This window comes from Bombina bombina, chromosome 6 (assembly GCF_027579735.1).
Source record: "Bombina bombina isolate aBomBom1 chromosome 6, aBomBom1.pri, whole genome shotgun sequence".
Taxonomy (NCBI): Eukaryota; Metazoa; Chordata; class Amphibia; order Anura; family Bombinatoridae; genus Bombina; species Bombina bombina.
The window spans coordinates 104,427,615-104,455,453 of NC_069504.1; the positions used below are offsets into that span (position 1 = coordinate 104,427,615).

The 27,839-nt window shown below is 37.9% G+C and overlaps 1 protein-coding gene across 1 annotated transcript in view; it reads right to left on the bottom strand.

Annotated features, from left to right (window-relative positions):
• Positions 1 to 27,839, bottom strand: part of FBXL13 (F-box and leucine rich repeat protein 13) — a 478,799-nt gene that overhangs the window by 198,602 nt on the left and 252,358 nt on the right. Inside the window, exon 13 of the mRNA XM_053716536.1 lies at positions 14,106 to 14,204. Within this exon, the coding sequence (XP_053572511.1) occupies positions 14,106 to 14,204 (99 nt within the window). The remainder of the gene's footprint in view (positions 1 to 14,105; positions 14,205 to 27,839) is intronic.

Below are 27,839 nucleotides of genomic sequence, written 5' to 3' on the forward strand. Positions count from 1 at the left end.
TGTTACAATCATTCAGGGCCGCTAACACCTCCCCTAGTAAAACACGGAGGTTTTCCAGCTTAAATTTAAAATTTGAAATATCTGAATCCAATCTGTTTGGATCAGAACCGTCAGCCGCAGAATGAAGCTCTCCGTCCTCATGTTCTGCAAGTTGCGACGCAGTATCTGACATGGCCCTAACATTATCAGCGCACTCTGTTCTCACCCCAGAGTGATCACGCTTGCCCCTTAGTTCTGGTAATTTAGCCAAAACCTCAGTCATAACAGTAGCCATATCTTGTAATGTTATTTGTAATGGCCGCCCAGATGTACTTGGCGCCACCATATCGCGCACGTCCCGAGCGGGAGATGCAGGTACTGTCACGTGAGGCGAGTTAGTCGGCATAACTCTCCCCTCGTTGTTTGGTGAAATTTGTTCAATTTGTACAGATTGACTTTTATTTAATGTAGCATCAATACAGTTAGTACATAAATTTCTATTGGGCTCCACCTTGGCGTTAGTACAAATAGTACAGGTCTCATCTTCTGAATCAGACATGTTTAACAAACTAGCAAATAAACTTGCAATTTGGAAATACTATTCAAGTAAAATACAATGAAAAAAACGAACTGTGCTTAAGAAGCACTGAAAATATATAACAGTTGAAATCAATAAGCTTTGTAAAATAAAACGCACTTTAGCAAAGGCTTGTTCCAGTAGCAAAGAATAACTAACCCTGAGGCATAAAAAAGTTAAAGAATAAACGTTTTTTATCACAGTCAACTACAATCTCACAGCTCTGTTAGATTACTTCCCTCAAACAAGCTTTGAAGATCCCTGAGTTCTGTAGAGATAAACCGGAACATGCAGGACAAGACAATGAGCTTCTGACTGAAATCTTTGATGCGCAGCAAAAGCGCCAAAAAAAGGTCCCACCCCCTCACACACAACAGTGAGAGAGATCAGTAAATTGTCATAATTAGATCCAGCAACTGCCAAGTGGAAAAATAGTGCCCAAACATTTTATTCACCCAGTACCTCAGAAAATGAAAACGATTTTATATTCCAGCAAAAACGTTTAACATAAATTAAGAGTTATTAAAAAGCCTGTTGCATTGCAATTAGGCTAAAATCTTATATACATAGTGTAATTCCAGTGAAGTACCATTCCCCAGAATACTAAAATGTAAAATATACATACATGATATTATGTCGGTATGGCAGGATTTTCTCATCAATTCCATTGTTAGAAAATAAAAACTGCTACATACCTCTTTGCAGAATAAACTGCCCGCTGTCCCCTGATCTGAAGTTTACCTCTCCTCAGATGGCCGAGAAACAGCAATATGATCTTAACAACTCCGGCTAAAATCATAGTAAAAAACTCTGGTAGATTCTTCTTCAAACTCTACCAGAGAAGGAATAACACACTCCGGTGCTATTAAAAAAATAACAAACTTTTGATTGAAGAAATAAACTAAATAAAATCACCATAGTCCTCTCACACATCCTATCTAGTCGCTGGGTGCAAGAGAATGACTGGGGGGTGACGTAGAGGGGAGGGGCTATATGCAACTCTGCTGGGTGAATCCTCTTGCACTTCCTGTTGGGGAGGAGTAGTATCCCAGAAGTAATGATGACCCGTGGACTGATCACACTTAACAGAAGAAATGAAGTTTCCTTTGAACAGATTTGTAAGGCAGCTTCCACCATTTTGACACGATTTGCCTTTTCTGAACCTGCTTTTAGTAGGACATTTCTGCAGGGCACAGTGCCCATTTAGTACCTCGTCCTGCTTTAACTACTTTTCCTGCCCTACTTCATGGTGGTCTTGTGGATTTCCCAGCTCGGGTATAGGATCCCATATGTGATGGCTTTTGGACTCTCACCATCTCATCAAGGAAAAAAAAAACAGAATTTATGTTTACCTGATAAATTACTTTCTCCAACGGTGTGTCCGGTCCACGGCGTCATCCTTACTTGTGGGATATTCTCTTCCCCAACAGGAAATGGCAAAGAGCCCAGCAAAGCTGGTCACATGATCCCTCCTAGGCTCCGCCTACCCCAGTCATTCGACCGACGTTAAGGAGGAATATTTGCATAGGAGAAACCATATGGTACCGTGGTGACTGTAGTTAAAGAAAATAAATTATCAGACCTGATTAAAAAACCAGGGCGGGCCGTGGACCGGACACACCGTTGGAGAAAGTAATTTATCAGGTAAACATAAATTCTGTTTTCTCCAACATAGGTGTGTCCGGCCCACGGCGTCATCCTTACTTGTGGGAACCAATACCAAAGCTTTAGGACACGGATGAAGGGAGGGAGCAAATCAGGTCACCTAAATGGAAGGCACCACGGCTTGCAAAACCTTTCTCCCAAAAATAGCCTCAGAAGAAGCAAAAGTATCAAACTTGTAAAATTTGGTAAAAGTGTGCAGTGAAGACCAAGTCGCTGCCCTACATATCTGATCAACAGAAGCCTCGTTCTTGAAGGCCCATGTGGAAGCCACAGCCCTAGTGGAATGAGCTGTGATTCTTTCGGGAGGCTGCCGTCCGGCAGTCTCGTAAGCCAATCTGATGATGCTTTTAATCCAAAAAGAGAGAGAGGTAGAAGTTGCTTTTTGACCTCTCCTTTTACCGGAATAAACAACAAACAAGGAAGATGTTTGTCTAAAATCCTTTGTAGCATCTAAATAGAATTTTAGAGCGCGAACAACATCCAAATTGTGCAACAAACGTTCCTTCTTTGAAACTGGTTTCGGACACAGAGAAGGTACGATAATCTCCTGGTTAATGTTTTTGTTAGAAACAACTTTTGGAAGAAAACCAGGTTTAGTACGTAAAACCACCTTATCTGCATGGAACACCAGATAAGGAGGAGAACACTGCAGAGCAGATAATTCTGAAACTCTTCTGGCAGAAGAAATTGCAACTAAAAACAAAACTTTCCAAGATAATAATTTAATATCAACGGAATGCAAGGGTTCAAACGGAACCCCCTGAAGAACTGAAAGAACTAAATTGAGACTCCAAGGAGGAGTCAAAGGTTTGTAAACAGGCTTAATTCTAACCAGAGCCTGAACAAAAACTTGAACATCTGGCACAGCAGCCAGTTTTTTGTGAAGTAACACCGACAAGGCAGAAATCTGTCCCTTCAGGGAACTTGCAGATAATCCTTTTTCCAATCCTTCTTGAAGGAAGGATAGGATCCTAGGAATCTTAACCTTGTCCCAAGGGAATCCTTTAGATTCACACCAACAGATATATTTTTTCCAAATTTTGTGGTAAATCTTTCTAGTTACAGGCTTTCTGGCCTGAATAAGAGTATCGATAACAGAATCTGAGAACCCTCGCTTCGATAAAATCAAGCGTTCAATCTCCAAGCAGTCAGCTGGAGTGAAACCAGATTCGGATGTTCGAACGGACCCTGAACAAGAAGGTCTCGTCTCAAAGGTAGCTTCCAAGGTGGAGCCGATGACATATTCACCAGATCTGCATACCAAGTCCTGCGTGGCCACGCAGGAGCTATCAAGATCACCGACGCCCTCTCCTGATTGATCCTGGCTACCAGCCTGGGGATGAGAGGAAAGGGCGGGAACACATAAGCTAGTTTGAAGGTCCAAGGTGCTACTAGTGCATCCACTAGAGCCGCCTTGGGATCCCTGGATCTGGACCCGTAGCAAGGAACTTTGAAGTTCTGACGAGAGGCCATCAGATCCATGTCTGGAATGCCCCACAGCTGAGTGACTTGGGCAAAGATTTCCGGATGGAGTTCCCACTCCCCCGGATGCAATGTCTGACGACTCAGAAAATCCGCTTCCCAATTTTCCACTCCTGGGATGTGGATAGCAGACAGGTGGCAGGAGTGAGACTCCGCCCATAGACTGATTTTGGTCACTTCTTCCATCGCTAGGGAACTCCTTGTTCCCCCCTGATGGTTGATGTACGCAACAGTTGTCATGTTGTCTGATTGAAACCGTATGAACTTGGCCCTCGCTAGCTGAGGCCAAGCCTTGAGAGCATTGAATATCGCTCTCAGTTCCAGAATATTTATCGGTAGAAGAGATTCTTCCCGAGACCAAAGACCCTGAGCTTTCAGGGATCCCCAGACCGCGCCCCAGCCCATCAGACTGGCGTCGGTCGTGACAATGACCCACTCTGGTCTGCGGAATGTCATCCCTTGTGACAGGTTGTCCAGGGACAGCCACCAACGGAGTGAGTCTCTGGTCCTCTGATTTACTTGTATCTTCGGAGACAAGTCTGTATAGTCCCCATTCCACTGACTGAGCATGCACAGTTGTAATGGTCTTAGATGAATGCGCGCAAAAGGAACTATGTCCATTGCCGCTACCATCAACCCGATCACTTCCATGCACTGAGCTATGGAAGGAAGAGGAACGGAATGAAGTATCCGACAAGAGTCTAGAAGTTTTGTTTTTCTGGCCTCTGTTAGAAAAATCCTCATTTCTAAGGAGTCTATAATTGTTCCCAAGAAGGGAACCCTTGTTGACGGGGATAGAGAACTCTTTTCCACGTTCACTTTCCATCCGTGAGATCTGAGAAAGGCCAGGACGATGTCCGTGTGAGCCTTTGCTTGAGGAAGGGACGACGCCTGAATCAGAATGTCGTCCAAGTAAGGTACTACAGCAATGCCCCTTGGTCTTAGCACAGCTAGAAGGGACCCTAGTACCTTTGTGAAAATCCTTGGAGCAGTGGCTAATCCGAAAGGAAGCGCCACGAACTGGTAATGTTTGTCCAGGAATGCGAACCTTAGGAACCGATGATGTTCCTTGTGGATAGGAATATGTAGATACGCATCCTTTAAATCCACCGTGGTCATGAATTGACCTTCCTGGATGGAAGGAAGAATAGTTCGAATGGTTTCCATCTTGAACGATGGAACCTTGAGAAACTTGTTTAAGATCTTGAGATCTAAGATTGGTCTGAACGTTCCCTCTTTTTTGGGAACTATGAACAGATTGGAGTAGAACCCCATCCCTTGTTCTCTTAATGGAACAGGATGAATCACTCCCATTTTTAACAGGTCTTCTACACAATGTAAGAATGCCTGTCTTTTTATGTGGTCTGAAGACAACTGAGACCTGTGGAACCTCCCCCTTGGGGGAAGTCCCTTGAATTCCAGAAGATAACCTTGGGAGACTATTTCTAGCGCCCAAGGATCCAGAACATCTCTTGCCCAAGCCTGAGCGAAGAGAGAGAGTCTGCCCCCCACCAGATCCGGTCCCGGATCGGGGGCCAACATTTCATGCAGTCTTGGTAGCAGTGGCAGGTTTCTTGGCCTGCTTTCCTTTGTTCCAGCCTTGCATTGGTCTCCAAGCTGGCTTGGCTTGAGAAGTATTACCCTCTTGCTTAGAGGACGTAGCACCTTGGGCTGGTCCGTTTCTACGAAAGGGACGAAAATTAGGTTTATTTTTTGCCTTGAAAGGCCGATCCTGAGGAAGGGCGTGGCCCTTACCCCCAGTGATATCAGAGATAATCTCTTTCAAGTCAGGGCCAAACAGCGTTTTCCCCCTTGAAAGGAATGTTAAGTAGCTTGTTCTTGGAAGACGCATCAGCCGACCAAGATTTCAACCAAAGCGCTCTGCGCGCCACAATAGCAAACCCAGAATTCTTAGCCGCTAACCTAGCCAATTGCAAAGTGGCGTCGAGGGTGAAAGAATTAGCCAATTTGAGAGCATTGATTCTGTCCATAATCTCCTCATAAGGAGGAGAATCACTATCGACCGCCTTTATCAGCTCATCGAACCAGAAACATGCGGCTGTAGCGACAGGGACAATGCATGAAATTGGTTGTAGAAGGTAACCCTGCTGCACAAACATCTTTTTAAGCAAACCTTCTAATTTTTTATCCATAGGATCTTTGAAAGCACAACTATCCTCTATGGGTATAGTGGTGCGTTTGTTTAAAGTGGAAACCGCTCCCTCGACCTTGGGGACTGTCTGCCATAAGTCCTTTCTGGGGTCGACCATAGGAAACAATTTTTTAAATATGGGGGGAGGGACGAAAGGAATACCTGGCCTCTCCCATTCTTTATTAACAATGTCCGCCACCCGCTTGGGTATAGGAAAAGCTTCTGGGAGCCCCGGCACCTCTAGGAACTTGTCCATTTTACATAGTTTCTCTGGGATGACCAACTTGTCACAATCATCCAGAGTGGATAATACCTCCTTAAGCAGAATGCGGAGATGTTCCAACTTAAATTTAAATGCAATCACATCAGGTTCAGCCTGTTGAGAAATGTTCCCTGAATCAGTAATTTCTCCCTCAGACAAAACCTCCCTGGCCCCATCAGACTGGGTTAGGGGCCCTTCAGAGATATTAATATCAGCGTCGTCATGCTCTTCAGTATCTAAAACAGAGCAGCCGCGCTTACGCTGACAAGTGTTTATTTTGGCTAAAATGTTAAACACTAAAAAACTCTAAGCCATCTCCGTGGAGATGTTGCCTGTACAACGGCAAAGAGAATGACTGGGGTAGGCGGAGCCTAGGAGGGATCATGTGACCAGCTTTGCTGGGCTCTTTGCCATTTCCTGTTGGGGAAGAGAATATCCCACAAGTAAGGATGACGCCGTGGACCGGACACACCTATGTTGGAGAAATTATGCTTACCTGACAAATTAATTTCTTTCATGAAGGTGAGAGTCCAAGAGATCTAGCCCTGTTTTTCCATAACAGATGGTGGAACTAAGTACCCGTTTGCACTTCTTCTACCCTGCTTTTCCTTTTCTGCTTTTCTTATTTTCTCCTTGCTCTTGGCCATATGTATGGCTAAAAGCTCTGTTGTGTGGGATGTTTTGCCTCCTGCTGTAGGACTGGACTTTAATCCCACATATGATGACTCATGGACTTTAGCCATCATGAAAGAAATTCATTTATCAAGTAAGCATTGTTTTTTTCAGATTTCCTTGGTTTCAGCTATCTCTGGCATAAATCATATTAAAAAAACTAAGGGAGCTTTTCATACAGTATATATGTCGCATAGACAAATGTAACCACAACAGACAATTCGGCGGATTTGTATTTTTAAGAAACATTATAAGTCAGTTCTGAATACAGAGAAAAATCTCACACATGAAAGATATTTTTGTAAATAACAAAACAACATATAAGGAGGGACTATTTTAGAAAAAAATAATAATATTTTGTTTGTAAAAAAGCTCCTTATATTAGAGGCAACAACAAAAATACTTTAAAGTCCCAGTAGGTACATTGTTTCCTTTGAAAATGTCATGTTCATTTTGCTGCCCCCCTGCTGTTTAGCTATACAATGCTTACATGGCTTAGTTGGAACATTTTTGCCTATTACAATGGTATCTATGCAACATAAATCTAAACACATAAAACACTTTGGAAAATATCCAAAACTGATCATTTTCTAACTAACTTGCAATGTGAAACATATTGGCTCCAGATGCATCAAATCTGTAAGAATCTTAGCACATTAGAGCACTTGAGGTAACCATGGTTCCATAGCTAGCTCGAGGGTCAGAACCAGTCTAATATAGGTAATCAGAGACACCGGGGAACTGATTCCTTACCTGCTCAACACCAATGCTATAACAAAAGATGCCTCTTTTCTTTCTTAATAGCAAATAGTGCTGTAATCAGTGTTCAGCAATGTTCAGCACTCGGAAAAAAACTTCTACTTGTGCAGATGATACAATCGTAAAATCCTTGTCAAATTGTCATGTAGTACACTCTGATGTATGTACTAATTACATTTAAAACTGATTTTCTTTTAAATCTATTTCTCTATGAGTATTCTTGTTACAGAATTTGATCTAGTAGAAGTCACTGGATAACAAACAACAGCTTTTGGACTGTCCATGTCATGTATAAATAAACATGTTTATTTCATGAGCTTACTGGACACAATTGAGTTGTTGCTATTGATAGTAAAGTAATTAAGTTCACTATAAAAATAATATCCAGAAAGCCAAGATTATTGCTTTGGTATTTACCCACCAGTTAGGGAAGACAGGATTTATTTTTTATCACAAACAAAATGTTGTCACTTTTAACATGCTGTTACATGAAGGTCCACCAATACACTCATATTCTTAGCATGACCTATGCTTGGTCTGTTCACTGAGCTATTCTTATTCTCTCTCCAAAGAGATCCTAGGTTGCGGAAATATTAACTAAACTCAGCAGGAAGGTGAGAGAGATATATAGAGCAAGGGGTGGGTGTCTACTGAGGATAGAAGTTATGACTAATTCAAATATTGAAGACAATTAGTTATCAATAAGCATAAATCTTTTTTCTTATGTGTAGCATGTGGATCCATAATGCAGTGCAGTAAAGTTTAAGAAATTTCTGAAAATACTAATATATGTCAAATTAAAATATGTTTGACATACTTCATATGTCCCCTCCTGCAATGTGAACTTCATTTGTGTCTATCGGGACTATCAGCAATTATAGTATTTACTTATCTTCTCACTTGTTACAGAGAACAAAACCCATGCCTACATATTTTAACTACTCATATTTTTGTTTTAAAATAGTACATAAACACATTACACATAAACATGGGTGTAAATAAACCTTACTGGGCCCCTGTGCAAAAGCTATGATAGGGTCCCATTTAAACAGCATCCTTTGTGGCTTTTTGTAGTCCACATAGGAGCAAGAGTAGCGAATTCTCTGTGATTGCGAGTCATTCTTTCCCATGGGTTAGTGCCTGGCAGTGGATTTGAACTTCCTATGCAATTATGGTGGCAGGTTTTTCTGTCAGCAACACTGAGGTGGCCATCTTGCAGGTGGAGTCACTACTAATTCCAGGGCTAGATAGGCCCCTTAGAGTTACAGGCCCAGTCTCAATGCTGACCTCTGAGACCCTGTAGATAGGCCTCTGCACATAAAACATATGCACTATACTTCCCTTTTTATGTGGTAGCTGATACCTGAAAACAAATCACAACAGAACTCGGGCAGTAACAGTAGTAACAGATTATAGGGTAAAGAAATTGAAACATACTTGGGGCTAGGTGTAATTTTATTGTATAAAGCTAACAACAGACTTATTGTATATTGCACTAAAAGATACTTATATAAAGCCACATGAATTAGATCCCTCCAAAAGATCGTACAACTAAAACAGTAGAAGCATATAAGATCGCAAGTGTTAAAAAACACACAATGAACAATACCAGTGGCACTAATATAGCTAAATATATATGCATTATCAGGCTCTAACTATGAATAATATTTAATAAAAAACAATAATATAATAAATACACAAATTTGAATACAAACAGAAGATAAAAGTATTCAAAGTTCATTCACAAATATAGTTAATTCGAAAGGATATAATCCAAAATGGCTGTGGATTTCAAGGAATCCTGCGGCAAGAGATCCTTGTCACAGTATGACCACAAAAAAAAAGGAGCAACGTGTTTCGGCTGGATTCCTTTCTCAAACATGAGAAATGTTTTTTGTCCTACTGGGGCTTCCATAGTTTGTCCGCTTGGAAACTTCTGGCGGCTAATACAAACGGTTATAAAGAACAATCTCCTCTCCACTTTGACAACTATCTGTTTGCATACAGAGTCGCAGACAGAGTCGTAGTAGAAGTGTCCTCCAGAGGTGGTTCGAGCAGGATTGCTACATCACAGTGCAAGTAAGGATTTGCCCCTTAATTTCACATACTTGGTCATACTGTGACAAGACTCTCTTGTCTCACTGCAGGATTCCTGGAAATCCACAGCCATTTTGGATTATGTCCTTTCGAATGAACTATATTTGTGAATGAACTTGCATCATTTAATCATCTGTTTTTATTCAAATTTGTGTATTAATTATGTTATTGTTTTTATTAAATTTTATTCATATTTAGAGCCTGATACTGCATATATATTTAGCTATATTAGCGCCACTGGTATTGTTCGTTTTGTGTAATTTTATTGTATACATAGCTCAAAGCCAAAAAACAAATACATTTTAAGACACATTAATTTTAAGACACAGAAAACTGGATAACTAGATATTTAACCTGGTTAAGGCCTTTTTAACTCAATTTGCACATGGTAAATATGGTCAGCAAGTGTTGCTATACATTTTGGCCTAGATTACAAGTGGAGCGTATAAAATTGCTCTTTCGCAAGCACAATATTTGGGCTCCACTCAGTAATAAAAGCGCACACAAATGGTATTACAAGTTTCGCGCAATACGAACGCATTTCCATAGGCTACAATGGGAGCCTTGTTCTGATGCTGTGAGACACGGCAAAGAACATAGCACAGCACAGGGGGTAAGTTGTGCAGCGTTAAGCAGCAAATTTAAAATACATTTGTATATGAAAATATTCATATATATATTTATATGTTTATATGTGTAAATACATATATTAGCAGCAAAAAAGAAAATTGTACTCCGCTCAAGGTTAGTATAAATAAAACATAGCTTTTATTCAGCATTCCCAAAAAATGCCATTCTTAAAAAGTTCACAAAGCAAGGAAAATAGCAACAATACAAGGTGGTGTCCAACGCTGTGCAACCGGCTTATGCGTTTCGGCTTAACACCGTAATCATAGCCTCTAAATATATATGTATATAAGCATATATATTTACAGTCTAAAACACAGTCCTCATAGACTGCTATGTAAAGGCACTTTTCAGGGCCATTTTTTTTCTAACACCCCACATCCATTCACGTTAACCCTTCGTGCAGTTATTTTAAAAAAAAAAAAAAAGATGCTCATATTTTTTATTTTAATAAAGAACCTGTATATTTTTTTTTGGGGGGGGGGGGGCAATTGGGGACATTTAAATTAACCAGAGGTCTGACCTCTGGTTAATTGCGCTTAGTGCAAAGTGCTGCTGCAAGCTCATGGTAGCATTTACCAGTTACTTGTAATGGCTGGTTATTTAACGTGCGCTCTAAATGAGCAAATTTGCCCCTTTACGGGCGCACATTAAAATAGCGCTTCACTTGTAATCTAGCCTTTGCTAATTATTTGTTACAAAAAATATTTCCAGACTCTACAAAAGATAGGAAGCATATGTGCAAATAATGAAAACGCTACTCTTACTGTAGCAGGAATGTCAAATGTATATTTATTTTCCCCTTACTGTGATTAAACAGGTTATATGTCATGTTTAAATTGCTGAGTAAGAAAACCCATCCAAAAGAATGTGTTTTCTATGGAAATAAGAGGAAGTCTAGCGGAATTTAAAGCAATATGATCTTTGGAAAATTGAATATGCATTTTCTTATAGTGCATTATTTATAAATGCAGGCTATAAATATGATTAGTCTGACAGTATATCATTCTTACTGAAAAAGATCATTAATGCAGACCACAGTTACTAAATAAAAATGCTAAACTACATGAGAACAGTAATTGTTTAATCTAATAATATGCAGTGACTGGTTATAATTATACTCTCTCTGGGTAATATATCTATCTTGTTGCCTCTGTTATTCTGTGTGTAATTATTTCCATTGTCCAAAGTCTCTTTAGGTGACATATTTATTAGTACACAATTGTTTTATATGCACACTTTCTGATGCACCAACTCCTACTGGGCATCTGCAAGAATTTACATGCACTTTGTGATTGGCTGATGCCTGTCACATGATGCAGGGGGGAGGAAAATGAAACTTAACTGACATTTGTCAGAAAAATGTTGATTAAACGGACAGTCAACACTAAAATTGTTATTGTTTAAAAAGATAGATAATGCCTTTACTGCCCATTCCCCTGCTTTGCACAACCAACATTGTTATATTAATAAACTTTATAACATTTAAACCTCTAAATTTCTGCCTGTTTCTAAGCCACTATAGTTAGCCCCTTAATCACGTTTTTGTATTTGCTTTTTACAACAGGAGTCTGCTAGTTCATGTGGGCCATATAGATTACATTGTGCTCACGCCCGTGGGTTGTGCACAACACAGCACTAATTGGCTTAAATGCAAGTCAATAGATAATAAATAAAAAGTCATGTGATCAGGGGGCTGGAAGAAGGTTCTTAGATACAAAGTAATCACAGAGGTTAAAAGTATATTAATATAACTGTGGAATGGGTAATAAAGCGATTATCTATCTTTTTAAACAATATTTTTTTTTTTGTTGACTGTCACTTTAAGCTATTCTAGTTTATTTAGTGGAGAATTATTAAAGGGACACTCAAATGTTATAAATGCATATTAAAGAGCATTATTTTAAAAAGTTAAAAAAAATTCACATGAATGAACAAAATATAGATATACATTTAAAAAAATGAAAAAAATAATGACGTATTCGTTTCTTATCAAAGGGACATTACACTTATAGCCTTATCAGCGATTAAGCACTGCATTGCAAAATAAACGTTTTAAACTAATTTCACACAGACATTGAAAGGTTTTGTTTTGCAAATCAAGAGCATTCAGGGCTTGAAAAGCCTGGTGGAATCCATGTTGCTGGCTTCCTTTTTTCTGTGGGCACTTAAAGAAAGAAGTAAATAATATTATGTTCTGAGCTAACCAATCACTGTGGAGAATTTTGCAAGTTCAGGTAAATGTTACCATACTTAAGATGAAGGTTCTCCAGGGTCCCTAGGATGAATATGCACACTTTTCTGAAGGGATTTTACAGACAAATCAGGTAAAATATAAACAATAAATGTATATTGCAATGTTGTTTTATTTTCATTAAAGGCACATGATACCCAAAACATTTCTTCCATGACTCAGATAGAGCATGCAATTTAAGCAACTTTCCAATTTACTTATATTATCAAATGTGCTTCATTCTCTTAGTATCCTTTGTTCAAAAGCAGCAATGCACTACTGGAAGCGAGCAGAACACGCCAGGTGAGCCAATGACAAAAGGCATATATGTGCAGCCACCAATCAGCAGACGGCTACCAGTAATATATTGCAGTTCCGGAGCCTACCAAGATATTCTTTTCAACAAAGGATACCAAGAAATGAAGCAAATCTTATAACAGAATTAAATTGAACGCTTGGTTCAAACCATGAAAGAAAGCTTTTAAGTTTCATGTCACTTTAATACAAAAAAATATCTAAATATCAAATGTCTTTCTACAGAAAACCACCATTGAAGTCTATGGGGATATTTATAAGTTTCTTAAACCCCTTAGCGCTTTGTTATTACCTTAAATGGACATGAAAGCCAAAATTAAACTTCCATGCACAGTTTAACCAACAAAAAACACTTTCCAGTTTACTTCAATTTTATTGAAATTTGTTTTGTTCTCTTGGCATACTTTGTTAAAAAGCATACCTAGATAGTCTTATGAGGGTGCACATATCTATATGTAAGCAGTGTTTGCAACAATGTATAATGTTGCTACAAACACTGCTGCCATATAGTGCTCAATACACTTACATGCTCAAGGGCCTATCTAGATATGCTCTCCAAGAAGGTAAGTTTAATCAAACGATACCAAGCGAACTAAGCAAATTTGATAACAAACTGAACATTGTATGCTCAGTCTGGTCATGAGCATGTAATCTTGACTTTCATATCCCTTTGACTAAAAAAAGAGATTAAATGATGAGTTTAATGTACACTTAAAGGGACATGAAACCCAACATTTTTCTTTCATGATTTAGACAGAGCATACAATTTTAAACAACTTTCCAATTTATTTAATTTGCTTCCTTCTCTTGTTAACCCTTGCTGAAAGGTTTATCTACGAAAGCTCAGGCGCAGCAAAGAACCTAGGTTCTAGCTGCTGATTGGTGGCTGCATATTAATACCGATTGTCATTGGCTCACCCATGTGTTTAGTTAGAAACCAGTATTTCATTGCTGCTCCTTCAACAAAGCATACCAAGAAAACGAAGAAAAACTTGTAATAGGAGTAAATTAGAAAGTTGCTTAAAATTGCATGCTCTATGTGAATCATGAAAGAAAAAAATTTGCGTTTAATATCCCTTTAACACCAGTTAATCTAATGAGATGCTGTAATGCTGCTGCTTAATTGAGATATATTGGGTAACTGTGACTTCGTATTAAAATTCTGTAATTCAATATTGCTAATTTTACATTTCTGCTTTCAGTGAGTGCTGTCGTTATTGATTTATTAAAACACGGCTGAGCGGCTCATTGTTACCTAAGAAACAGAGTAAAAACATTTACTTACTAAGATACAATTGTCTGTCAGAGTAAACATATCATTTATGTGCAACTCTTGAAGAGAACAGCAGCCGGCGGCAACAAATTTAAAACCATCAACGGAGATCTGAGGAAAAGTTTTAAAAATAACATTTTAAAATTTCAAATGACAAGATAAAAATACATTCATTAAATATAGTATAGACAGTTTAAGTGTGTTTAAATATCACATAAATCTTTATAGCCATTGTACAAGTGCCAGAGAATCATTAAATAATACTTTTACTGTGGGTTTGTTTGATGATGGTATCAATTACATCATCAATATGATTTGTGACATCACATACGACATCATGTAGGCCATGTATCACTGGTGATAACACACAATAGAATAAATTATAGTTAGCGCTGCGGAATCTGTTGGCGCTCTACAAATAACCGATAATAATAATAATTATAATAGTATCAACTACACAAATTAAATACATAAATGGAGAAAAAAAGCTCTGACAACTTGAAACTATTTTTATTACTATTTATTAATTTCCCTTTTCAGAAGAGACGTCTCAACATCTGTGATAATAATGCAACTTTAAAAGTGACCATATCAAATCCAAGAAATCATATCAAATTATTTTTTTGTAAATGATTATATACAAAATCTAATTGTCAAAACACATTCAGTGCTATACCAACTAATTAATCTGTCATGAACAAAGGTATCATAAATGCGCAGTGTTAGATTTAATATATAAATATATATATATATATCTGTTTGTGACTTGGCACAAAAGGTAGGTGGGGTCATACAATACCCCCCAAAATCTCTACCTTAGCCCCCCACTCTTGATCCCACCATTCCCAACCAAATGCCCTTTTTCAGGGTAATCTTTTTTTTTAGGATAGGCTTTTTATGCCCCAAAGAGCTGTAATCAATTTAGGACAATCCCCTACTAAATACCTTTTTAGGGCAATGGTTAGAGTAGGTTTTTAAGATATGCTTTATATTCTGGGGGTGGGGGGTTAATTTGGTTTTAGAATATGATTATTTGTGCTAAGTAAAAGAGCTTGATCACTTTAGGGAAATGCCCTACAAAATGCCATTTATAGTGCAATTGTTAGAGTAGGTTTTAGTGTTAATAAAGTGTTTTTTTTTTATTTTGGAGTGGGATTTTTTTTTAAGGGGACTTTAGTTTTAGGCTAGGCCTTACTGTTTGGGGATTTGTATTTTTGGTAGTGGTTTTTTTTCTTTTGTGTAATTTTAGGGTTTGTTATTTAGTATAATTTATAAGGGGGGTTAGGTTAAAAGTCTGGGGGGGATTTGCTGTTAGGTAGTTAAGTAGTGTAGGGCTAGTCTTCATTGGGGGGTTGTGGTGATTTAGGGGTTAATAGGTTAGGGCGTGTTTGTGTTGGGGGGTTGTGGAGGTTTAGGGGTTAATAATAGGTTAGGGGATGTCTGCATGGGGGTTGTGGTGGTTTAGAGGTTTAGTAGGGGGGGTGTTTGTGTTAGGGGTAGAGGTGGGTTAGGGGTTAAATAGTGTAGGGGTAGTTTGTGATGGGGGTTATGGCGGTATAGGGGTTAATTAGTGTAGGGGTTATTCGGGTGGGGGGGTTATGGTGGTTTAGGGGTTAATAGGTTAGGAAGTTTATTGCAATTGGCTATTGGCAGTTTAGGGATAAAGTAGTGTAGGGTTAGTTTGCGGTGGTGGGTTATGTCTAGGGATGGACGAATGTGTTTATATTCGAATTTGAATGTTAGAACGAATGTTATTGTAGAAATTCGATTTACATAATAGAATATTGATAAAAACGAATATTCTTAAAAATTCTATTATTGAATGTTAAAGTTTTTGAATGTGGCATTCGAATTCGATTATTACATTTATAAAACACACTATTAGACTAGAAATACTATTTTGAATGTCACATTTCAATTTGATTATTACATTTATAAAACCCACTATTAGACTAGAAATACTATTTCGAATTTGAATGTTACATTCGAATTCGAATGTAGCATTCGAATTTGAATATTTCATTTATTAAACACAGCTGTAGACTAGAAATACTATTTCGAATTTGAATATAACATTTTGAAATTGAATGAATACATAGCTAAACATTCTATTATTCGAACAAATATTTTCAAATTTTATTGAAAAATTAGAAAACGAAAATTCGAAAATAGAATGTTAGAATGTTATATAAACATTCGAAATTCGATTAGAACGAACGTATCAAAATTCATTTTAAATTTAGAATTTTTAGAAACATTCGCCTATCCCTAGTTATGTCAGTTTAGGGGTACATAGGTATATTTATTAGGCTTGGTGTTATATGTTTAAAAGGGATCCTTTACTTTACGTCGCCAATGTAAGTGCTGCTTGGAATATTTTGCCAGCATCACCACCCATGGCGATTTACAGTAAATCCCTTTTGGCGATGCTACCTTTAAACACCAATGTCAGCTCTTTTGAATATTATACCGGTTTTCTTGACAGTGAGAGCTTTTAGTATGCACAATGAGATTATGCTCTCCATAGATGTGTACAGAAAAAGTTTTCACTTAGAAAGAGATAGCTTTTACGAGGAACCATTTTTGCTAAAAAAAAGTATATTAGATATATTCTCATCAAAATTGAAATATGCTAAAGTGCATTAAAATGTTAACTTTTATATCCATTAAACTCTATAACTTGTCTTCTATTACCATTGTGATAGTTATAAAAGGTACTGTCCTACTGATGCTACAAATAAAACATTTCCATGTAAAAAATGGACTCCTATGACATTAAAAGGATAATAAATTCCATATCTTAATAATACACTATAAATATTAACTATTGACTTGTAATCTGAGCACACAACTGCAAGAGGTATGGCCCTCAATTTTAAATCAAATTTTAGCTTGAGAGTTGTTGCTCTGTAGGGTTCTAGGTATAAAGGAGAACACATTCATTACAATATAATGCTTTAAAAAAAACCTACGTAATTTTAGTGCTTTCTCTCCATCAAGTTATTAATCATCAGATCCTTCAACATTAATGTATTAATTAAACAGCATATTTAAAAAAAAAAAAGAGTCTCTGCACACTAACTTGACATTCTGTTAACATACTTCCTGGAGGAGAGCAAACTTACACTGCCAAAAATAGCAGATGAGTATTAGACTGAAAATCACGCTAGTATGGGTATTCTCCAACAACAATATCTCTAGCTCCAGGATATGTCATGCTGCTGATTTGGTTTTGGCTTTTATTGCTCACAATTCTTGTTGATTGATAGAAATTACTTACTAATTTACTAAACCATAATACGGTATGCAGTATTTTCCATATCATACTATAGAAAACAGTATTGCAATACTAGTTAAGAATTGCCAACATCCATACGCTTAGTTTCAAGACTTCATAATTGACATGACCATGGTGCAAATTAAAGTCATAAAAGTCAAATTTAAACTTTCATGATTCAGATACAGCATGCAAATTGTAAATACTTTTCAGTTTACTTCAATCAAATTTGCTTAATTCTGTCGGTATTCTTTTTTGAAAAGCATTTCTAGGTAGGTACATTTGCCTTTTGTCATTGGCTCAACTCGTTTCCAGCTAAGTCACAGTAGAGCATTGCTGCTCTGCAGCTGACTTTAGCTATGTGTTTTAAAGGGACGTAAAAGTCAAAATTAAAATGCACACATATGTATTTTAATTTTAAACAAACATTTTTGCATTTTACGTGTATTATCAAAATGGTTCTAGTAAATGCTATTACAGATTCAGTAATTAGCTTTTCTTCTGTATGGAGTATATGTACATATGCCTTGTGCACCTGTTTGCAAACAATGTACGTGCTCACAGGGCATATATTGCATCAATGTTGACCAATAGATGTCACCACTGTCAATTGCAATGTTTAAATGAGAGCACATGTATTGCCAAATGCTTATATTCAAAAGTGAAATATATCTATGTATATTTCAATTTGGGGTTTTATGTCCCTTTAAGTACAAAATAGAAAGTGACACAGTGTATATTGTTTTAGCGTTAACAAGATGGATTCTAAAAATCAGCTGACCACAATGCAGGTTTTATATGACATGTGGTGTAGTATATCAGTGGTAAAAGATAGCATAAATGAAACACCTTGGTCTAATATGAAGGTATTATTTAGTTTCAGAAATATCTTATATTTACACCTTACTAATTGCAACATATACTTTCAATTTTTAAAGCTACAGTGTACGAGCAAACTACAGGTGGCCCTCATTTTACAACGGTTCAATTTACACCGTTTCAGAATAACAACCTTTTTTTCCCAGTCATGTGACTGCTATTGAAAAACATTGAGAAGCAGTGCATTTATTAAAATAGCCAGTAGGTGGAGCTGTCCGCTTGTGTTGCAGCAAAGCCAAGCAAGCTGAAATTAATCAGTTTAACCAGACCTGAGCTATTGAGCAGATTTCAAAGGAACAAGATCTTCCTGTCTATAAATTAGTCCAGATTGGAATGCATAGAAAGAACTGTTTGCAGAAAAATGCAAGTGAAGTCTGTGTGTATTTTAATAGGTTTATAATGCTGTTTAGCAAATGTTTTTGTTCATTTAACTTAGTTTAATTATATATTCTGTGTTGTGTAATTATTTTATTAGGTTTATAATGCTGTTTAGCATTTAAAGTCTTCATTTCAAAGCTTTAAAAATAATGTATTAGGTGTTACTTATGACAATTTTGAGAGGGGCCTGGAACCTATCTCCCTCACTTCCCATTGACTTACATTATAAACTGGGTTTCAATTTACAACGGTTTCGATATACAACCATTCCTTCTGGAACCTAACCCCGGCGTAAACTGAGGGCTACCTGTATATACTTATCTAAAGCATTTTTTGGTAGACAAACTGTCTTGTTAACTTTTCTAACACATTTATAATAAATCCCAGATTCATTAGCTTTTCGAACATATTAGATTAAATCCCATGTTTTTTCATTCACCTATGATGTTCCTTAAAAGTCCCTTTAAATTTTTTTAATATGCCTTTATTTCTTGACGAAGAAGTAATATAGTATAATAAACTATTACCTCATTTGCAGCCTCTTAGCCAGCTTCTGGTTGCTTGTTTTTTTTTTTAATCTCAGTGCAATAGTCACTATCAGAGGCGTATTGTCAGCCCTATTATTTGGCACAGCAGCAGCACATAACAGTCAAATATTTGTTTTTTTCCCAAGTTCCTTTGAGAAACCTTGCTCATACTTATTAGCGCTACTTGTGCTGCTCATAGTAGTTCAAACAAAGACAGAGGAGAGGAGTGGTCTGGGTCTGACAATGACTGACTCGGTCACTAATGTTCTGCCCCTTGTCAAGTGCTGCCTGGGTCCATTGGACGCACATGGTCCCATGGTTGAGCCGGCCCTGAATTCAAAACACATACACAGGGGAGCATGTTGACATGGGAATAATAGGCCTGTGCTTAGGGCAGCATGGTGGGTGTGTGCTGTAACCCCATTCATTGCTATAGCACTCTCTGAACCCCCATGTTGTCTGCTGTCCTAAATTGCAAATCAGTATTTTTTTAATATGTCTAATCCTTTGTGGAGAACAAGGAGAAGTCTAAAGGAAAATTAAAGGAAACTAAAACAAAAGGTGAAATGTGTAATAAAAGACGTGGTGATCCTGCCCCAGACTTAAGCCACTCTGGAATAAACTTCGGATGGTCTGTGTCAAAATGGGCCTACCAGAGGTCTCTAACCCTAGTTTGGCTCTCTTGCACCTTGGCCTAAAGAAAATGTCCCCACATAAGAGATCCCTCCTTATATATATGCTCACCTCAGTCAGAATGTTAATTGCCAGGAACTGGAAAAAAGTGCACCCCCCGAAATGGCAGGGCGTTGTAGAATATCTAAATTATATTAAGTCCATGGAAGACTATATTTATAGGGCAAGGCACCAGTCAGCCACTTTCGGCCTCATTTGGGAGCCCTGGGAGACTTACTTGCTGCGAAGTAAACCCCAGGTAACACGGAGACTTCCACAGTAAAGTTGATCACCCTAGAGATAGCTACTGGATGCCCTGACCTGAAGACAAGGCTGTTGCCTGAAAGGGAGCCTTGGGCTGGTCCGGTGCCCCCTTCCCCTCCCTCTTCCTCGGATGAACCCCCTCCCCCTCTCCCCGATTAATTCCCCCTTCCCTGCTTTAATCTTTCCCTTCTCCTCCCCCCCGCTTTACATTCATGATTCCCTTACATTAAGAGTCTATTCCCTTCCCTGTAAGAGTACTTCAGTCTACTTCATTTTTAAAAGACAACTTTAAATGGACGTATGGCTGACTACCTAATTGTGGTGGTCCGTTGTTGTCCTAAACTTAGATCTTGTTTATTTTTATGCAAAATATCCCAACCATTATGGAGCTGCTAGCGTTGTTAAAAACTAAACTTGGCTAAAGCCGCCATAATTTCTTACCCACTTATAGACTACAATTTGGTTTAGTTAGGCACACAACTGTATACCCTACAGGTCAACCTCTAGCTGGGATTTGGTGGACACTCTTGAGCTGTATCTTTTATAATGTTACTTGATGTGACTGTCTTCCTACCTCCAGACAGCGTGTATAACTTGTGTGTATCGAATTTTGATAATGTTTGAAACAATTGTTGTAGCCTTTTGTTCAAAATAAATTAAAAAAAAGTTTAAAAATAAATAAATAAATAAATTAAAAAAAAGATGAGATACACACCAATGCACCCTGAACATTTGTGGTTGACTATTTGCACCCCTAAATGTGATGTTCTAGAAACCTCCTATTCCAATTGTTTGCTCTCAAAAGGGCTAGTTTACAACTGGAGCTTTTTTTGTTATATATATATATATATATATATATATATATATATATATATATATATATATATATATATAGTATATTTTTTGGGAGTGTTAGGGATGATCCTGGGTGTTGGGTGGTATGCTGGTGTTGTGTTTACCATGGAGGAGCTTGATAGTTAGATGTGTTTGTGGGGTGGTTAGCAGGTCTAGGTTGAATCTATTAACTGTGTGGTTGGAGGTCACAGGGTTAATTGTAGTTGTGGGCTATGTCATGGTTAGAGTTAATTGTGGTATGAAGTCAGGTTGCTGTAAACAGCAATTGTAGTGGGGGAGACATCATGTAGGGGCACTTGGTAAGTGAAACAATTTATATTAGGAAGAAGTAGTGATTAAATCTTATGGTAGTGAAGGGAGGTCACAATAAGGGATACAGGCCGGTAATACTAGCATCTATATAATAAAGTTACCGTAAGTAACAGTTTTGGTTCACACAGATTGTATCATGATTCAATACTGTCTTAAAAAGATCATTTAAATAAAATCTTCACTGCAAATGGTGATGTTGCCTGGTACATTTTGCCACGGGCAGAGAAACCTCGCAACCCACAGTGAAGTGTACTAAAATGCCTCTTCGCGATACTTCCTTGATTGAATACATTTAGAAAATTTCATCTGCCATTTCGACTGCAATGTGTATACCTTTAGAACATAGCGCTATGGTGACTTTGAACATCAGGCCCATGGTCAGAAGCTCCTTAATGACTGTTTTTTGCAACCAGACATAAGGAGCCTCTATTATTTAGTAGCATACAAACAGAGCACTATCACTAAAGATCAAGGGCCTAACGATTAGAAAATTTCCGGCATAGAGCGAAATTATGCTAAATCTTTGTGTTTATTTTTAGTTCTTAAATTGTATTGCATCTGTCTCTACTTCACAGCCAGAACCTTACCTAGCAAGATAAACAGTACTGATGAGATTAATCTTAGATAATCGCTTTAGATCATCGGGTCCCTAGTGATAAAGTATGATACAGGCAGTAAAACTGTGACTATCCCAAGTATAAATCCCAATGTGAGTGAAAAAAAATCTACATAAGCCAGCTTTGCATTTTAGTAAAAAATATTTTTGACTTTAACCCCTTCAATGTTTGGGGTTTTCTTCTGCTAGAGACAGGTTTTAGGAATTTTGCTATTTTGTATTGCATTATTAAGTGTAGATTTATATGCACATGAATATTCTAATAATATTGTCAGTATTTTGCCATCAGGATGATCTATTCATCACAACTCCAGAGAGAGGGTCTGTAACCTGTTCAGTGCAATAGGAACCATCAGTGAAAATAGCTTAAACACACAAGTGAATATAGCCCTTTCACACTAAGCAAATAGTCAAAACTTGTTTCCTAGGAAGTCTGTTTTATTTTAAAGTACTGCAGGGATAAACAGCACTATTTACTCCATTCTAGGTGCAATAAAACAACACACACCAACTTTCTTAGCCATGGAATAATTATCAATCAAGAAACTAAAATTTGTAGCAGTGTAACCAATTAGCAGCAGGATGGTGAGCCAGCCAGTAGGAGAGACCCAGACACTATATGAATGCATATGTGAGATACATTTTGGGCAGACTGGTCCATTCAACAATTAAGAAACATGTCCTTCTGCTGATCAGTAAAGCTATATTCAAGAGAAAAAAAAGGAGAGAGCACAACTATGACTCATATAAAACTGTTATTTATTTGTCAATGCACTATGTAGACAGACACTTACACAACAAACATAAAATTGTTGCATATCATTATATATATCTCCACAATCCAGTATCGCAAGAACCACCACAGTCCTACTTAGTAACCTAGCATCTCAGGTTTCACGTTGCTGACCAGCAGAAATGGAGATCCTTGGCGTCTGGGAATGGAGATAAGTACTGTGTATGGTGGCTTGTGTGGAATAGGAAGCCTCTACACGTTTCGTCTTCCTATCGGGAACACTTCTCAAGAGGTAGCTTCTCCACAAACTAACGAGACAGAGTTCCTTAAAAGGAATATATCTTGAATATATCTAGTTGCCATTGTGAAGTGGAACATTCCCATGCAGAGAGCAGCAGTGTTTGAAGTGACTCCCAGATATAACCGGAAGGGAAAGGTGTCCGTATAGAAGAGACAGAGACAAAGTTATACATTCCATTGACTAAAGTTGTATATCCCCTCGATTAACTGGGGTGGAAGTATATTAGGACATTGCAATTTTCTCGCAAGTAAGACTTTTTTTTATCCCTTATTGCGCATATATAACTTTTACCTTTTACTGTGGTATTATATGTGTGTGTGTGTGTGTGTGTGTGTGTGTGTATATATATATTTTTTTTTTTATTTTATGTTTTTGTATTACTTTGCAGTGATTTATTGTGTACATTTTATTACTTTAGACCAATAAGGCCGTTCCTAAATTACTCTCCCATCTTTCCTTTCTTGATCAGTAAAGCTATTCTAGAACTAAATCATGGTATTAAAATAAAGTGGACTATATGGCTGTAAGTTTATTCAATCCGTAGCAAAATGTAACAAACCATAACAGTTTGTTGTCAAAAATGTAATGGAGTATTTACCTTTACGCTAAAATAACATGGTTCACAGAACGGAATTCTGATATCACCCAAGTCTAAAGCAGCAGAAATTGTTGTGAACAGACACATTTTTTGATTCGTTACTATGTTTTCAATCTTATTGCAACTTCTCAGTCATCATTCTTTGTTCTCCAGACATATCCTGTGTTTGTTGTCGTATTATCACCAAAATGACATGGGATTTAAAAACTCTATAATCAGACCTATCCATCAGTATCTTACTTGATCCAGCCTTCAGTTATAATCTGTTCCAGGACACTCTTCTGCTTTATTACTCAAAATTGCTCCAGGGAACTCCAACGAAACAGGAAACTACATAATTATACAATATCCTCTTATACATAATATAACGAAGAGCAGAGGTTCACTGAGATATAATGTTAAACCTGCAGCCTTCACCCAACTTATACAGTACTATTGTTTTTATTAGAGGAATAAGACAATTGTTATTTGTGATCCAAAAATATTACAAATTCCAGAATTCTATAAAAAAACATAAATAAATAAATAAATGCCCACATATTATCTCTGCTTTTTCCTGGAGCCACAAAAACTAAGGCAGAGGGCCACTATAAAACATTTTTTTCTTTAGTGATTCAGATAGAGCATAACATTTTAAACAACTTTCGAATTTACTCCTATTATCCAATTTTCTTTATTCTCTTGGTATCTTTATTTGAAATGCAAGAATGTAAGTTTAGATGCCGGCCCATTTTTGGTGAACAACCTGGGTTGTCCTTGCTGATTGGTGGATAAATTCATCCACCAATAAAAAATTGCTGTCCAGAGTCCTGAACTAAGAAAAAAGCTTAGATGCCTTCTTTTTCAAATAAAGATAGCAAGAGAATGAAGAAAAAATGATAATAGGAGTAAATTAAAATTGCTTAAAATTGCATGCTCTATCTGAATCACGAAAGAAAACATTTAGGTTCAGTGTCCCTTTAACTTTTGTTTACATCATTAAAATAATGACAAATTGACAAAGATTCATTAATTTTGGAGAGCTCTCATAGAAATAAATATGTATTGGATTATTTTTTTTACTGTATCTAGACCTTGGGTCCCCATTTCTCAGACAACATAAGGCAACATTACTAAAAATGATAAAAAAAACATTTACATACATGTACAAAACTATATAGATCATTCCTTGCAAATAACAGAAATACCCATTTGTATGATTTATTGATCTATTTATTTTCAGTTTCCATTTACTGCTATTTATAAAGTACATGACAGGATTGCAGAGCTCCAACTGTCCCTCATTATGCTTCTGATGTGGGGGCATTATCCTGCTGATGCAGCTCTCCCTTCACTATAAATATACCAGGGTGGGCCCTGACTACCCTGAACCGAACAATGACACATCCCAAACCTATCCACTGAACACCTTGTCATTTATTAGTTCAAACTGTAATAAGAAATATAGTGCTCTGAAGATGGAGCACCAGCTATCTGTTGATTGGTGGCTATAAACATTTCTCCCTTGCTGACTTTAACTATTTGTGTTACTCCTTGGCAATATGGGCTAGATTACAAGTAAAGCGTAAAATATTGCTTTCACAAAAGCGATATTTGTGCTCCACTGAGTATTACCAGCACACTCTAGTGTGCGCTGGTATCACAAGTTGACAGCAATGCGAACGCAAGCTTGCATTGCTGGGAAATATTGCGCTCACAAGAGCACGCTTCTATAGGCTCTAATGGGAGCCTCGTTCTTAAGCCAAGACACGGCATGAGAACTAGAGCAGTGAAGGGGGTAAGTCACGCAGCGATGGGCAGCAAATTGTAAATATGACTAGATAAATATATATTATTTTTAATTTTTTTAGAATTAAACGATTTTATTCAAATTATGTCAAATTACAATGTGGAAGGCACAGCTTCCAGTTGTCAACATATAATGTTTTAAAATTAAATCTTTCAAAAAGAGAAGAGAAAGGAAGAAAGACCTTCTTATAAGTTTACATTTCACTTCTATGAGCCGTTATGAAGGTGAAGAATATAAAAGAAAAGAATGAGATTGCTGCTTGAGATTGACTAAAGTATTTTACTACATTGAATATAGAATATGGGTGACGACTCGCTTACATTTGTGATGTAAAACCAGCTACTCCTGTGTATTTTATGTATTTGTTTAATTACAATCCGTGTGGTTTGATTTGATGCTGTATTGATTAATGATCAATAAACGGATCTATATTTTACGGTTTATGTGTGTGGTTTAATTTTTTTAGATATAGTTCCCATAAGTTCATTATTTCTACGTATATGTCCATTTCAGCGTTTTTCTAGTTCGAGAAATTCTGAAACTCTATCGCCTAGATTTAGAGTTTTGTCGGTAAAGACCCGCGTAGCTAACGCCGCTTTTTTTCCCAACGCACCCTTAAGATAATGCTGGTATTTAGAGTTGTCTCAGGTGCTGCGTTAGGCTCCAAAAAGGGTGCGTTGAGCCTAATGTACCGCCACTTCAACCCTCAATACCAGCGTTGCTTACGGTAGCAGTAAGCAGCTAAAACGTGCTTGTGCACGATATCCCCATAGGAAACAATGGGGCAGTTTTGGCTGATAAAAAACCTAACACCTGCAAAAAAAGCAGAGTTCAGCTCCCAACCCAGCCCCATTGTTTCCTATGGGGAAACACTTTCTAAGTCTGCACCTAACACCCTAACATGAACCCCGAGTGTAAACACCCCTAACCTTACACTTATTAACCCCTAATCTGCCACTCCCGCTATCGCTGACACCTGCATTATATTATTAGCCCCTAATCTGCCGCTCCGTACACCGCCGCAACCTACATTATAGCTATGTACCCCTAATCTGCTGCCCCTAACATCGCCGACCCCTATATTATATTTATTAACCCCTAATCTGCCCCCCCAACGTCGCCGCTACCTTACCTACACTTATTAACCCCAAATCTGCCGACCGGACCTCGCCGCTACTCTAATAAAGTTATTAACCCCTAAACCGCCGCACTCCCGCCTCGCAAACCCTATAATAAATAGTATTAACCCCTAATCTGGCCTCCCTAACATCGCCGCCACCTAATTTAAAGTATTAACCCCTAATCTGCCGACCGGACCTCGCCGCTACTATAATAAAGTTATTAACCCCTAAAGCTAAGTCTAACCCTAACAGCCCCTTAAATTAAATATAATTTTAATCTAACGAAATAAATTAAATATCATTAACTAAAGTATTCCGATTTAAATCTAAATACTTACCTGTAAAATAAACCCTAATATAGCTACAATATAACAAATAATTATATTGTAGCTATTTTAGGATTTATATTTATTTTACAGGCAACTTTGTATTTATTTAAACTAGGTACAATAGCCATGAAATAGTTATTTACTATTTAATAGCTACCTAGTTAAAATAATTACAAAATTACCTGTAAAATTCTAAATTAAAAAAGTTAACAGCTCTATTACCAGCCCTTAAAAGGGCTTTTTGCGGGGCATGCCCCAAAGAAATCAGCTCTTTTGCCTGTAAAGAAAAAACACAATACCACCCCCCAACATTACAACCCACCACCCACATACTCCTACTCTAACCCAAACCCCCCTTAAATAAACCTAACACTACCCCACTGAAGATCTCCCTACCTTGAGTTGTGTTCACCCAGCCGGGCACCGATGGACCAAAAGAGGACATCCGGAGTGGCAGAAGTCTTCATCCTATCCGGGCACAAGAGGACATCCGGACCGGTAGACATCTTCATCCAAGCGGCATCTTCTATCTTCATCCATCCGGAGCGGAGCCATCTTCTTCCAGCCAACGCGGATCCATCCTTCTTCCCCGCCGCCTATTTGCCGAATGAAGGTTCCTTTAAATGACGAATTCTGATTGGCTGATAGGATTCTATCAGCCAATCGGAATTAAGGTAAGGAAAATCTGATTGGCTGATTGAATCAGCCAATCAGATTCAAGTTCAATCGGATTGGCTGATAGAATCCTATCAGCCAATCGGAATTCGAGGGACGCCATCTTGGATGACGTCATTTAAAGGAACCTTCATTCGGCGAGTAGGCATCGGGGAAGAAGGATGGATCTGCGTTGGCTGGAAGAAGATGGCTCCGCTCCGGATGGATGAAGATAGAAGATGCCGCTTGGATGAAGATGTCTAGCGATCCGGATGTCCTCTTCTGCCCGGATAGGATGAAGACTTCTGCCGCTCCGGATGTCCTCTTTTGGTCCATCGGTGCCCGGCTGGGTGAACACGACTCAAGGTAGGGATATCTTCAGGGGGGTAGTGTTAGGTTTATTTAAGGGGGGTTTGGGTTAGAGTAGGGGTATGTGGGTGG